General features: G+C 53.5%; 2 protein-coding genes across 15 annotated transcripts in view; one reads left to right on the top strand and one right to left on the bottom strand.

Annotated features, from left to right (window-relative positions):
- RHOBTB2 (Rho related BTB domain containing 2) overlaps positions 1-13,527 on the bottom strand; it is a 29,863-nt gene extending 16,336 nt beyond the window's left edge. For 3 of the 13 annotated variants that reach the window (XM_029202393.1, XM_029202404.1, XM_029202407.1), the window contains exon 1: positions 150-2,635. In XM_029202393.1, coding sequence (XP_029058226.1) covers positions 150-412 — 263 coding nt within the window. In that variant the 5' untranslated portion in view covers positions 413-2,635. Of the gene's footprint in view, positions 1-149; positions 2,636-2,674; positions 3,218-6,944; positions 8,263-8,359; positions 8,429-8,658; positions 8,880-13,450 lie in introns of those variants that run through there. The other 10 variants (XM_029202401.1, XM_029202400.1, XM_029202398.1 and 7 more) reach the window with 10 other exon arrangements.
- Positions 13,134-15,194, top strand: part of PEBP4 (phosphatidylethanolamine binding protein 4) — a 257,365-nt gene continuing 255,304 nt past the window's right edge. Inside the window, exon 1 of one of the 2 annotated variants that reach the window (XM_029202411.1) lies at positions 13,134-13,328. The gene's annotated coding sequence lies outside the window, so the exon portion shown is untranslated. The remainder of the gene's footprint in view (positions 13,329-15,194) is intronic. The other variant, XM_029202410.1, reaches the window with a different exon arrangement.

The raw sequence follows: 15,194 nt of genomic DNA on the forward strand, positions 1-15,194 counted from the left end.
ATTTGGAGGAATCCTTCCTAGGCCAAGGAAGGCTGAGCTCAGAGGAGTCCTGGAGGCTGCCCAGGCACCCTCACTGCTGAGCCATCCAGCCCAGGAGTCAGGCCACCATGCTGGGCTGTAACTGGATGCCAGCAGGCAGGAATGCAGACCTGAAATATCCAAGTAACGATGGCAACTGGGATTTGCTCGAGTAGATGCATCTCAGCCACCTAAGCAAAAAGTACAGCAAGGACTTTTCAATGAGACAAGCGCCTCCCCCTTGGAATTTTACAGGATCTAAACAACAAGGGGTCTCCGTGCAGGTTCCCCCCCACCCCCCGCCAGTCTCCAGCGCAACTGTCTGCCTCATTCCTTCTCCTTCCTCTGCCCCTGCTCGCCCTCCCCAGCAAGCAACCACCATTCTACCGACCATCTTGCCTCCCCGCTGCTCTCTCTCCTGAACTGAGGACCGGGAACCCCATGTTGACAGCTCCTGGTCTCAAGTCAGGCAGCGGGGAGGATGTGTTGGCGCTAGGAGGAATCTTCTGGGTTGTTTTTTCTGTTTTATCGACGGAAGAACAAAACAGATAGAATCCCAAATACAAATACCTGCAGCTGTAGGAGAAAGAGAACAACCTGCTAGCCCACAGAACTTCTTTCTCAAATTCAGATTCCAGCAGCATGGAGGTGTGTAGGCAGAAGGGGGGATGAGGAGGTACGGAGCAGGCACATCGGTTCTTACATCCAGGAGCAGCTGGATGGCGAGGAGGATGTCAGAACACCAGCAGAGCAGTTCAGTGCTGGTCCAAGATCATCGAGTCTATGACTCAAACACTCAGGCACACCTTATGCACCTCTATGGTTAAGTAGGGGACAGCTAAGCAACAAGCAGGAGAGCGACACTGTGCTGTGAGTTTAGCCAGCAGACCTGCTGGGTGCAGCTCCAGCTGAGCAGCCACTCCCCATTCGTTCCCCAGCTGTCCCTGAGGCCTTCCCCTGCATGTCCTTTGACCTCCTCCTGATTTTTATCATTCTCACCCACTCCACCCCTGTGCCGGCTGCCTGACTGGCAAACTTCATTGTCAGATCTGGGAAAGGGCAAATCACTTCACTTGTCTGGGCCGCAATCTGCCCTTCTGGAAAATGGGTATGAGGGCTCCCGGAGAAAGTCTCCTGAATCTTGGTAAATCCATGCCCAAGAGAGCCTGGGCCGAAAGGAGGTATTTGCCTTCTTATGTAATGTGGTATTATATAATGCTGGATTACATATCTATATGTGTAATTATATCTCTCTTTAAGATACACACTGGCCCAATTAAGCCAGCAGAACTCTTAGTTTAATCAGGCCTGTCTTTAAAAGGACCTGTACTAGAGATATGGTGCCATTGCCAACAGTAATGTAATTTTTGCTCAAGAATATTGCTACTTTACTGTATCACTGCTTATGTACAACGGCACAACCCACTCAGTAAGCTTCTCAACTTCCCCTTTCCTTCTAGCACTCTCTCCTTCAATGACTCTAGACTTTTCTGCACAATTGCCTCATCCCCATTCCTTCTGAGCCTCCTGGCCAACCTCCGTACGCTACGGCTTCCTCGCCACCCTGCCCTGGCTATCACGACCCCAGGCCACTCCTCTCCCTCAATGATTCCAGCGTCACGTAGGTGCTCCCTTCCCACCCCAACCCACAAGCCCTGTTCCCTTCTCCAAAAACGGCCTCCTGCCCACTGCTCTCCCAGCTCTTTGAACTCAGGACAGGCCAAAATGAAAGGTGTGCTCAGATTAGCTGCAACACTCACGGGCTCCCAGTCCCACACCCACACACCTACACACACTCTTTGCAGAGCCCAGAAAAGCCCCTCTTTCCCTCCCACAGCTGATAGGAGGCTTGTTCATCTGTAGCTGCCCTAGTCTGGTTGTCAAGGAAACAACAGAATCTCCCTGGGAGCCTGCTTTGTCTCCTAGCAACCAATATCCCACATCCTGCATCTTACACAAAATACAAAATATCTTAAAAATGAAGGTAAAAATCAAGGAGGATGTATACGATCAGGAAGAGAAAAGCAGAGAGGGTGGCCTTCCAATTAAAAGAGGCCACTGACATTGTAACATGGGGGAAGGCAAAGAGATGAATCCCTCCACAGGCCCGATGGGCAGCGGGGCCCAAAGGGATCTTGAATGGTCATATTAACAAAAAATGCAAGCCTAAACACAGAATAAGCCTCTTCAAACATCAACAAACAGCCCTAAGGATTTCTCCCAGTAGTTTGCCAGAACTCAGACGCACAGACTGCAATGGAGTGTGTTGAAAGAAACATCTCCAGAACAGCGAGCAAAATACATTCCATTGGTTTTTAACGGAAACATTTCCACCACCCTGGACCTTTTTTCCTGCACGCTGCTCTACACACACATACAAAATAAAAATTTTTTTAAATTGTAAATGGGGAAGGGGGAAGGCCACGACACGCCACGGCAATCAAGTCATCTTCCCTTCCCTAGATAAACCAAGAAAATGTTAGTCCCTCGCCCGCTAAGACCCCAGCAGCCGAAGCTATAGCCCAGGCAAGAGCGGAAGCCCAAGGGAAGTCAGGAGGGGCGCAGACAGGGCCCGGGAAGACGCAGAGCGGGGAAGCGGCGCGTTTCCAGAGGCTGCTTGCAACCCAGCCATAACAGAAATTAATCATTTACTTACACCGCTACATGTGACGGGGTAATTTCTAGTGTAAGGAACACATCTCTTCCTGCTAAGCACGCTCATTTTAGTGAAATGGCTGGGGTCACTCCGCGCGTGCAAGTTAGGACGATGCCGGCGCCGTCGCGCTGCTGCCGCTCAGGTTCCGTACCCGGTTCGCGTTAGATCAAAAACTCTGACACAGAAGCCCAGGCCGGACGGCGGGCAGGGAGCGGCCACGCGCACGGCACTGCAGCCATTGCCTCTTCCGGATCAGCATCTCCCCGCGCCCCCGGCGCCCCGTATCATGGAGGCGCGCCGGAGCCGGGCAGCTGGCCGGCCGCTCCGACCTCCGCGACTGGGCCGCGCCGCCGCCAACGGTCCTCTGGCTGCGGAGGCTGGAGGCGGCGAGCAGCAGTGGGCTAGAGTGGCGAGGCCGCCACTGCTACGCGCCCGGGCCCGCTCCGAAGGCGCGGCCACGAAGACGCCTAGCGCCGCAGTCCCAGGGATCGCTTGCGACCTCCTTTTTTCATTCACAAAAAAGGGAAAGGGAAAAAAAAAAAGAAAGCAAGAAGGCAGGAAAAAAAGGTGGGGCAAAATCGTACCCAGGACGCCAGCCGTGACAGGTGCCGCCCATCTCGGCGCTCCGTTGGTGGAAAGGGGGCGGTGGGCGGGGAATGGGCGGAGAAATAAGGGGATTGGGCGTCTCGGAGGCCCCGCCCCCTGCCCCGCCTCGCGACGCCGCTTGCTCCTTCTACTCTCTCCCCCACCTCCCCCGACTCCGGGAGGGAAGCGGCGTAGGGGGTCTCGGCTCGCCACCCGTGCTGGGGCAGCGTCCCTCTACCTGGCGAGGATCAAAACCGCACTGGACTCCCACGGGGTTCCCCCCTTTCCTCCGGGAGGCTGAGAAAGAACTCCTAGAGCATCCTAGTCCGCCCTGAAAGGGGTGCGAGTTAGGGAAGGGGAACTCGACATTTTTGCCTTGACCCTTACTTAGCCCCAGGCATCCACGGCTTCCCATGGGAAAAGGAAGACAGCGTTTCCTCTGCCGGCAGGGGCGTTCTTCTGGCATTTGAGGACCTTCCTCCCTCCAATGTCTCCAATTTCCATGCCCCTTAATGAGTTTCAGGGTGGGGCCCTGTACCATCTGCACCTGTTTCCCATCTAAGCCTTCCCCCCCCCCCACCCCGTCCCTCTTCTCCAGCAGGCTCCACTTCCATCCCACATTCATCCTATTGCCACCTGGCGTTCACCAGTATCTTCTGCCCTCTGAAAGAAATGCCACGAAGACACTAGCCCTGGAGACATTACCTAAGGCACCTTTGGGCTCTCTGTCTCAAAATTCTGTAAAATAGATTACAAGGGATGACATCTGTAACGTGAGTGGTCCTCAAAGGAAGTTTCCATGTTCAAGACTAGTTTGATTATGAGGATCTTGACTGCTAGTAATTACAGTAGTCAGCTCAGCCTGGTTTTATCCATCTTGTCGATTACCTCTGGACAATTTTTAAAGCCCAGATTGACGTGCCTCCCCCTTAACCCCCTCCGTCACACCTCCAACTTGCGCTCTGAGAATGCAAATCCACTTTAATACTAGTTTCTGCAACATATAATTGCCAAAAAATAAAGCCAAATAAAAAATGAATTTTGTATTGTCTGAAGCATGCTTCCCATCTATGAATGCATATAACTGGATGTTGCCCACCAAGGTGTTCATGCTTTCCGGCCTGGTCCACATTCAGTAAGTGCGTGATCGGTGAGGGATGCTTCCCCCACCTCCTTCTGAATCTACCTAGAGCTGGAAAAGAGATTAAGCATGATCGAGGGTGCTACTAGTTAGGATCCCCTCTTCATAAAACAGAGTAATGGTTTGAACACAAGCTTAGGAAAGAAACTCAACTGTGTACAGGTGTGCTTCTCCCACAGGTTTGGTGTTGAAGAGCCTCACCCCATCCTCTACGCCAAGAGCACAGCATGAGATCTCTGCATGGGCACCATTGGGGGGCCAGGGTGTCTGACATCCTGATCCCTCCACCCACTCCAGAGCGCCAGCCTGTTGGCTTCATGTTTCACACATCCCAGCAACAGGCAGACCCCCAATGCAGCACAGAGCGGGAAAAGAGAACTGACCTCTCCCCAAAGTCATGGGGCAACAGGGCTTGCAGCTATGCGCCCTTTCTCTTTTTGGAGAAAGAGGCACCAGATCCCAGCTTTTTCTCCTCATCAGGGCAACTGAAGATTCTCAACTCGAGAGGCAGATCACTACCAAGACCCAGCCCTCAGCCTCTGCCCCAACTGTGGCCAATGCCAGGCCTTCTTCCCACCCAACCCTGGCCCTCAATTCACGCCTCCCAGCTACTCAAGACAGCCTCAAGATCTTGGCTCCCAGGCCAAGGATCTGGCTACCATGTTTGCTTCATCTTTGCCAGCCCTCCAATGGAAAACAGGGCCATTCCCTGAGGCTGGGTCCCTCGCCAGCAACCAAGGAGTTGTCAGTGGCCCGCTCTGAGCCCTCTGTCCCAGGCCCCAGCTCCCAGCCCTTAGCAGCCTCTCATAGCGCAGGCGGCCTGCCCCCCTCCCCCTCACCTTGCACCCGACCCACCCCAGCCCCGGGGCATCCATTTTCCTCCCTTCAGATTACAGTCATTCCTTGGTATCTGCTAGGGATTGGTTTCAGGAACCCTCCAGGAATAACAAAATCCTCAAATGCTCAAGTCCCTTATATAAAATGGCAAAGTACAATGAACATAGTTGGTGTTCCCTATTCTCAGGTTTCCATGCGGATGCAGAAACCTGTGAATACGAAGCACCAACTGTATACATATTTATTGGAAAAAAATCTGCCTGTAAGTGGACCCGCGCGGTGGAAACCCTTGTTGTTCAAGGGTCAACTGTATGTCTCAAGTCAGGCCTGGGTGGGAAGTTTTTCTAGAAAGGCTCCTGGCCTTTCCTCTCTGCCTCCTGCTTTCTTCTGTTACACACCACACACACACACACACACACACACACACACACACACACACACACACACACACACACACACACACCAGCCCCCTCTTCCCAGTTTCTGCAGCTTGGAACCATTGTGTGTTTCTTCGGAGCACTTCAGGATGGGCTGTTGACTCCCCCATATCACTGGCTGGCTGGGTGTCCGCACTGCCTTTCTGCTGGTAGCCCAGGCAAGGACCTTCCTCGCCAGGCTTACTTGCCCTGAGGCGACAGTACCTGGCTGCAGCCTGAGGGGTTCTTTCCCTTCTAGTTTCCCGCCTCCCCAAAAATCTCTTCCCTTACCACAGTCCTCTTGTGACTCCTCCTGCCCAATGACATAAACCCCTTGAACTTGTCCCCCAAAGTCACCCCCTCCATCTATCCCCATAACCACCCTCCTCCAGGACATCAAGCGCTACCGTTTTCCTGAAGCCCGTGGGCAGGAGGCTGGTCTGGGGAAAGAACTCTCCATCGGGTTCTCAGGAATGCACCCATGCAGCAGGCTCTCAGCCAGTGCCACCAAGCCCTCCTCTCCCGGTGGCTCTGAAGGTCCCTCCCTGGTACCAGCCCAAGCTATGCAGACCCCTCCCACTGTGCCTTCCTCCAACCTGCATGCTCCATTTGCTTCCCAAGCAGCTTCAGCCCTTCAACTATTTGTGGGCTGCTAGCCTGTCTTCTCTTCGCCCCTCTCCTGGAACACTCGAGCCTCTGTGAAGCCCACCCCACAGGCCTTCTGACGTGGGCTGACCCTATCTCCAGCAATGCGTAGAGTCAGAGGCTTCTCAAGATGCAGTGCCCCTGCAGGGTGAAGGACACGAATCTGGAAGCCTGGAGTCTCTCAGCCTCCTTGCCCAGGGCTTGTGGGGAATTTCAGGTCTCTGCGAGGAGACAGGGATCTTCTGGGCCTTTGCTCAAGTGACTCCCTCAGCCTGAACACCCTTCCTCTTTCCACCCCCTTCACTTGGATAATGCTTACTCATCCTTCAAATCTCAGCCTAGATGTCACTTCCTCCAGGAAGTCTTCCATGAGTATCCCCTGCAAAGTCTAGGTTCCCTGCCCTTCCTCTACACTCCCCTAAGAATATCAGTCACCCTGCTGTATCATTGGGTCTCTCTGTCCCTCACAGTACTGAGGACGCTTTAGGGAAGGGACTATGCTTATTCAAAAGAGTACCATTCGTGCTGGTCTAGCGCCTGGCAACAGACACTCAAGAGGGACTCAATAAATCCTGGACGCGTGGATGAATGTTTGGGGTACAGAACTTGATGCGGAAGGAGTTGACATCACACAGTGGCTACTCACATGCTGTCCAGAGAGGGCTTCCACAGGTTGTACTGGCCTTTTCTTCGGGCTGCCATTGCTCTGTGCTCCCTCCAGGCTCCCGGTTGGGCTGGATGGAAGGGAAGGGGGCAGGGCAGGGGAAGAGAGTGGGAGAAGGAATGAGCACACTGTGAGTAATGCAAAGAGGCACCACCAGGTCGATCAGCCCGAACAGAGGGTCCTACTCAAGGTAAGAGCATGGCTTCTGCTGTCCAGGCCCGATGGGCTGAGACACTCAGCCCCGGGGCCAAGAGAGAGGCCATCAAAGGGAGACAAGGGGCTCCTTGAGGGGCAAGAACTGGGGTCATGGGCCATCCCATGCTGCAGGCGTCTGCACATTCTGAACTGGTTTGGTAATTTGGAAAGATCGGTCCACCGTCCATCAGGAGGCCTGGATTCCGTCCTCACGCAACTGTGTGACGTTGGACAATTCCCAGACCTCTCTGGGCCTCAGCTTTCTTATGTACAAGGGTTGGGTCAGGTGACCTTTGAGGCTCATTCCAGCACTGACATCTGATACGAGTTCCTAACATGGAAGGCCTATGTCTAATTGGCTCTCCTTTTCACGGGAGCAGCTCCTGACCCAAATTGGGACTCTAAAATGTCAGCTGATGGCTGCCAAGGCTGAGCACAGAAGGAAGCATTTTGGGCTGGAGGGTGGAGGGATTAGACACATGGTAAGAGGCAGAGAGAGAACCTCATTCTGCCATCGTCCCCACTTTCAGCTTCCTTAAGTGGTCAGTCACAATTTGGGGACCAATTCAGCCACAGAAAATTTTAGAACTTCTGGAGAAATAGGGAATGATGAAGAAAGGGCTTGGAGAGGCCAGCCATAGACCTCTGGAAACAGATGGCACTGTGTCATTTCAGGGTAATGGAAGGGTATCTCTGTGACAACCCCCTAGGGGCAGGGTGGTGACAAGACAGAAGGAAGCCAAGGGAAGAGGAGGCACCCCCAAGCCCAGTGAGGGCAGAGATGCGGACCACAGCAGCCCCAAGAGCCCAGAGTGAAGGAAACCAAAACAGAGGAGGAGCCGATCTCAGTTCTAGTAGCCGCTCCATCAGGAACTGGCTCTGTGACTTTGGTCAAGGAACTTCATCTCTCTGGTCTCCCACTGAGGATAACAGTATTCCTTGCCCGAAGTCAGAGGGTGGCTAGATGATTTTCTCATCTTCCCGGGCTGAGATCAGAGATTGTGTGATCCCTTAAACTCTTCCTCCACTTCCGCCTTCTCTCCATCACAGACCTACGCTGGAACGGAGGACCAGTGCCATGTGTTCCTGTGCACCCCAGGGCTGCCTATGGAAAGCAGACAGCACAGAGGGCATTGGGGCGAGGATCGGCGGGGGGGTGGGGTGGGGGGTGGGGGGGGTGGAATTCTGACAGTCTGACCTACCAGGGTTGGAAAATTTCAGGCCCACCTTGGCCCAGCGCCTGGGGGGTAGCGGGGATGGGGGGGGCGGTCCTGAGAAAATGAACAAACCAGGTGAGGCAGTGAATTCTGCTTGAGATCCTCCAAGCCCAGCTGGTCCTTGCAGCCTTCCTACCGCCACATTGTGGGGCTGCTGGCAGGGCTGCTTCCAGCAGGAACTGAAGAATCCATTCCCATTCAGGTCTGGCCAGGCTACCACCAGCCCTTGCTAGCAGAGTTCTGAGCATGTAGACCCCTCTGCCCACCCACCCAAGCCCCTCTACCCTGGCTCTGCACAGCTGGCTGAGGCCTCCATGAAACAGATATTACAGCTTTGAAACAGCGCTTCGTTCAGTAGAGAAATTGGAGCACTTGTTGGCTTATGTCTTTAAAGAGCTGCAAGTACCATCACCGCGAATGCCATGGGGGAAAGACGTGATCCACTCCGAGTCTCCCGGGATGTTCGTTTCTCAGGACAGTGCACCGGAAGCCACAGTGAGGCCAGCTGGAAGCAGAAAGAAGCTAGATGGTGTTTCTCCTGCCCTGCTTTCTAGGCAGGAAAATGACAAGAGGGGGAAAAAATGCATCCCCTAGCCAGTGCATCTGGGCCCGGGATCCTGAACTTCAGGCAGGCTGCAGAACTTCTGAGAGAGGGCAGGCCCATTCCCGGAGCCTGCAGAGCTGCAAGTGAGAAGCTCTGAGGAGGCCGATCACCCCAAAATAGACTTGTTTTTTTTCACAACATTTTCATGAGGCATTGGCATCACTTGCAGCATGAAAAAAAAATAGCCTGAACTGTTAACAAATAAAATTATAAAAAGCCCCAACTGTTCCCCACAGGTTTCCATGTGGCTGCAGTGTTCGAGAGGGGGCAGGGAGGGGTCTAGGAGAGAGGGGCAGGGGAGGTGTGTGTCCAGGAGCCCCCAACCTCCTCTCTTCTGACCCGATTTTCTCCCTCGATAGCTGGTTGTGCTAGAGCTCACAGAGATAATAATTAGTGTCAGGGATGGGAAAGTTTTCTGTTGTCCCTCAGAAGTGGTCCACTGTGAGCATGTATTACTGTTTCCTGCTTCCAGATAAAGGAATGGAGCATCTTAAAAACATAGTCGCATGGCAATGAGGCTGGGTTAAATTTGGCTGCCCTACTCAGAGGACAGGGTTTGTTTAGTAAACACGTACAGGGCTCAGTGTTCTTGTCAAGGTCAGCTTAGCCTGAACAGACACGCCCTTGGGCATTGCTGCATGTCAGTAGTCAGACCTGAGTTTGGGGTTGGAGCTGCTCTTGACCCAGGTTAAAGGATTGTGCGGGGCTATCCAGGAAAGGACCTGGTCCTCCTCTGCACCCTGAGTTCCCTGAAGACCCACTCTGTACCCTTTGCCCTGGCCCTGGCGTCTTCCTTGTGCTTCGATTCCAACAACACAAGAAAGAGAACGGTGTGAAAGGCACTGGAGGTCAAAGCTGGATTCCCATGCCCTTGGGGTTCTCAGTAAAATCGGGTGTTGACCTGGAAGATCAACTCTGACCCTGCCTTTTTGTAACCAGAGACAGAGAATTCCCCAGCTCCCCGGAGCTCTGTCCCCACAAAGTCTGGGATCTGTCAAGGACCCACTCCATCCACATTTACAGACCACTTCTTTTCTGCTTCTCTCCCCTTCTCTCTCCTTCCGCCTCTCCTTTGTCTCCCCATCTGCTCCCCTCCCTCCCCACACCTCTTGGCAGAGATTTCTACAAGAATACACACACGTGGCTCTGGCTTGGTCAAAGAGGAGGAGGGCAACTGGCCAGTGGACCACCAGGTATTACTGGACATTATTAAAATGCCATATGGGCATTATTCAACCCTGCACGGTCCTCTAGGGTGGGCGGCCAGGGAATGCTGACCAGAAGTTTCCTGAGGTGGTGGCAGAGGTGAGGGACCAACCAGGCAATTGCATTGTCTCTGGGCTTCTCTGGACCCAAAAGCCCTCTCTTAGGCTCCAACCAGTCAGGGTTAGCAGCCAGCTACCCCGGGAAGTTGCAGCCCCTCCCAAGATCATGGTTGAGAACGGGCTCAATGGCTAAGAAGGGGGAAGGTGGGCGTGGAGAGTCCAATGTGACTTGTCCCAGCCAGAGCATTGCTCTGCAGGGCAGGGTCATTCCCGCGTACTGGACCCCCAGGGCAAGACATGGAGCGAGTTGGGGAGAAGGGTGGCAGACCAGGGCACAGTGGGGCTGACAGGAGGACACAGAGGGTAAAGGACCGTGGTGCTCAGAGTTGGAGGCTTCCCAGAGAACAGGTGACACAGGCCCCTGGGCAGAGTGGCAGGGATGGTGGTTGCTGCTATGTGGCCACTTGGAACCACAGTCCAGGCACTTCAGAGGCCACTGAACACGTGCCTCAGCTTAGTCTGGGGCTTACCAGTTTCTCTGGAACGTTCAGCCCTGGTCACCCTACCTTTCTGCCAACCCATCCCTCTTCTTCCTCTTAGGGGAGGCCCACAGAAAGCTCTTGGGGAGCTGGAGCTCTGGGTAGAATCCTAGCCCCAAAAGAAGACCCTGCACCGCCATCTCCACGCTCTGACAGGGAACCCCTGGGGAGGCAGGGTGGCTTCAGCGGACCTCACTTACATCCTCCCCGTCCGCCATTTGATACACACAGCACCGAGGGCTGGGGAGCCCTGGTGCTGGGGGGCATCAGTCAGAGCCCAGACCGCACTCTGCCTCTGCAGGGCCCGTGTGGTGGCCGTTTGGCAGGCAGAGGCCACGTGGGTCACTAACGGCCCTGCCAGGCTGAAGGCACAGGACCTGCCGTGCAACCCAAGTCCCATCACGTATCCTGGGTGTCTGGAAGAAAATGAGACCTGTTTGCTCATTCGTTCATGTAGCCTTTCTTTCACTCATGTTATAAGTGCCTATTAGGGCCAGACCCTGCTGGAGGTTGTGAGAATTATAAAATGATAGTGATGCCATCCAGGGATTTAAGTTTAATTATAATGCTAATAATAATTTTTATTAATTAATTTATTTTTAAAATTTTATTTATTTATTTACTGGCTGCACCACGTGGCATGCGGGATCTTAGTTCCCCGACCAGGGATTGAACCTGTGCCCCCTGCAGTGGAAGCTCAGAGTCTTAACCACTGGACCACCAGGGAAATCCCAATAATAATTTATTGAGAGTTTATTACATGCCCACTATTGACCTACAGGTACTACTTTATTTAAACTTCAAAACCATCCTGTAAGGAGGTACTATTAGTATCTCCACTGGGGAGATGAGGAAATTGAAGCTTCAGGAAGTGATGTGACTTGTCAGGGCAGTGCAGAGCGAGGATTCCAGTCTGGCAGCTGGCTCGGAGCCTCTGAGAGGAGACCGTACAGCCCCTGAGCCCCTTCCAACCTCATGCCCTGATTTTAGAGCATTAACATGTTCTTAATTCATTTAAAAATAACCCTCTTCCTCTTACAGATGAGAAAACTGAGGCCCAGAGCAGAAAACGGCCTGGGAAAGTCACCTAGGGAGTTTGTGGCCCCGCCAGGCTATTAGCCCCTGCACCATGCTTTCATCTCTGGGCTTCAGTTTCCTCCTGCGGGAGACCAGACAAGGCTGTTAGGTGATGTTCCCCCAGTTTTGAAATTCTGACTGTGTGATGTTATCATATGATGTTTTTAGGGAAACAGAAAGCACAGAAGCAGGAATGGACCAGCTGAAACTTGCCTCAAAGTCCCCCTCCAGCCCACACTTACCCCAGCTTGCCCCACAGGGAGTCAAGAATGTGGAAATGTTTTCGTGCCTCAAGGCATGGGTTTTTAACTGAGCTGATGGGATGTGTGTGTGCGTGTGTGTATATAATGTATATATATTAAATATAATCTCCGGCAGTGGAACTGACAGGTCTTAACAGCTAGAAATGAGGAAATATGCCCTAGTGTCCTAGAGGTCTGATGACAAAGAGAAGACCTAAAATTACTGGACCTTAGAGCTTGGGGCAAAGGTTAACTGTAAACATGATAAGCTGGATCCTTAAATGGTGACCTCACATGGCCCCTCTCAGCCAAGCTGTGCTCACCTCCACTTTTGCCAAGGCCCATGGCCGCCCACCTGTGAGCTCCACACACCCTCGAGTCCCAAGAAGCCTTGGTCTCAGCCTGGTTCCTAAAACAAAAGGACTCCCTCACTCTGCTGCTCAAAGCTTTGCAAGGAAGTAACAACAGGCTGGCCTGGCATCTTGGCTGCCCTGGAAGGAATTCCTAGAGCAAGCCTGAGATTTCTTGGCCAGGTGTGACTAGAAAAAAAAGAACGAAATTGGGTGAGCCGGGAGTATGAGAGGGTGAAAAGTTGGGTTAGGGATGCGCTCAGTTTCTTTTTGGAGAAATGGATCCCACTGCCTGAAAAATCAGGGAGCTCCCAGAGTGGGGAGGGGGTCATTAAGGGGCCACAAGGGCCTGGGGGGTAGGACTGAAGGAAAGGCCAGGCTCAGGGTAACTGGCAGAGTGGAGGCATCCCTGGTATGGGCAGCGGCTCTTCAGACTGCAGAAGGGCAGAAGATAGAGTAAGCCTGAGGGCCAGGGTGGCCCCAGAATCACAGGCTGTTACTGGGCTCCATCCTGGCCAGTGGCAGCTTTGATTGGTCAGGATGAAACAGGTTATTGCAGGAGCTTTCTTCCCCCACCTCCCCTTCCCTCCTGGCTAGGTTCACAGGGAGAAAGTGGGATCCAGGCCAGGTGCTTGCGCAGGGCACCTGTGGACACTCCTTCCGCCCCGCCCCACCCCCCACCCCGCTTCCTGCCCTGAGTCTGGCTGCCTCTGGTTGCTGGGCCACCGTCAGGGGGCTGCTGCACCTTGATGGGGAAGACACCTGATTCCTAACCGACCTGCCCCTCTTGCTGCCTTCACGCCTCCCTCCTTCCGAGAGATCACATTCTGAGAACCCCGCGTTGTACTGCGTGCTAGGAGTAACCAGGTGAGGACAGGTGAGCACAGGTGGGGACATGTGGGGCAGCCAGGGCTCGCTGCAGCTCCTGTCTTTTCCCCAGGCACAGAGAAAGGGCCCAGGGTGGTCTCGGGACAGGTGGGACATGAGTGATGGACTTACCTGCCGTCTCTCCTCTGGGGCCCGGCTGGCCTGTCACCATTCCCTGTCCGGAAGCAGTGTCCTGGGCCAGGTCAGTGGGAGGGAATGCATGAAGAAACAACCACAGGGATTTTTAGGGGCTGGGATCCAAAGACCAGCCTATGGGGAGCCAGGTGAAGGGCATGGTTACTGTATCCAGGGGTGGAACCAGCAGGCAGGCCTCCTGGTCAGTTCCTGCCCCACCCAGGGCTGTGCAGAGCTCAGAGATGAGCTACCTGTGTAGGAGTCCTATAACCCATCTTTGGGCAGGTGAGCATTCCTGCTGCCTCGCCCAGCCCCTGATCCCCAGGGCCCTGCTTTGCTCTGCCCTCAGGCTCTCATTGTGACTTCTGTCCTGGTCTCGCTTCCTCCCCAGTGACTCAAATTGCTTTGGAATTTCACCCACCAGCTTTTTTCTGACGCACATCCTGGGAGCCTGGCTTGGAGCCAAGGAACAACGCTGTTGCTCCAACCCCACCAGTGATTAATTTTGGCTCCCTGAGCTAAAGGCTATATAGAGTTGTGGTAAAGGAAGCCAGGCTGGAGAAGCAAGGGGGGGACGCAGGGGGGGACCCGGGGTTTGGGGTGGGGCTGGACAGGAAGGCTTTCTTCCTGCTTCTGCTCACCTGCACGCAGGTGGAAAACAAAGAGCAGAAAAGCTATTGGCTTGTCGTGATTAGACATACCTGGCTGACCAGCCAGGGAACTCAAGAAGATGCAGCAAGGAAGTTCAAAAACCTAGGCCGGCCTCTGTGCTTCTTGGATTTCTGGGTCTCGGTTTACCCTGTTGTGAGTCTTAAAGATTTGACAGCCCCTAATTTTAAATGCTAAGAACAATAGCCTGGTTACTTCTTTGATGAACCATCCATATCACTCCCAACGGCTTGAACTCCGTTACCTCCCCATTTTGAATATTATGTAAGGGACCGCCCGTGGGTGGGATTGTGGAGAAGAAAAGGGAGTGTTGTCATGACAGTGCCCTGGGCTGGGAATTGAAGAGCTGGATTCATTTCCAGGTCAGCCATCACCCCGTTAAGTGTCTCATCGGGGGGAAAAGGGAGAGGATTCCCACGGTCCTGACAGCACTCACCTCCTGGGGTCTCTGATGTATGCCACAGTGGCTGCTTGGCTTAGGGTGTCTCCCTTACCTCCCCCTCCTCCAGAAGGCAATTGCTTTTCCCATCCCCTCACCAGACTGCCCCTGACCTCTGATCTCCCCCAGCTGCCCAGGACTCACAGTCCCACCCTGTCCCCACCAGCAGCTCTGTTGAGAAAGAAAGGATTCTGTGGTCTAGCCCCCAAAATGAATTCAGGTCAAGAGGGTTGGCCTGTCAGTGAAGGTGATGCCCAGAGGTCTGGCCAGTACGCTGTTCTCTGGTAGGGTAGGTCTCATGTGCAGGGGGCCCTAGGGAAGCGTGCTGTCAGCCTTCATCCCACCTCCTCCCTCTTAGGTACCCTCGAGGGGCCATGATCATTTGGGAAGATGTTGAGAAGTAAAGAGTGGGGATAAGGGAATGGGTCTATGCCTCCATACCCATACCAATGATTATAATCAGGAAATATTTTCAAATTAAATCACCTTTCATAAGGCAACAATATATCATGACCAGATAGGTTTAAGAGTTTGGAATCCCGAGTCAAGACTGAGTTCATATCAAAGGAGTTCCACTTACAGGCTTTGGACATGCTGCATGTTCCCTTCTGTAGTTGTTACATTTCTAAGTGA

The sequence above is a fragment of the Monodon monoceros genome, unplaced genomic scaffold, assembly GCF_005190385.1.
Source record: "Monodon monoceros isolate NGI ecotype Baffin Bay Population unplaced genomic scaffold, NGI_Narwhal_1 Super_Scaffold_5, whole genome shotgun sequence".
Classification (NCBI taxonomy): Eukaryota; Metazoa; Chordata; class Mammalia; order Artiodactyla; family Monodontidae; genus Monodon; species Monodon monoceros.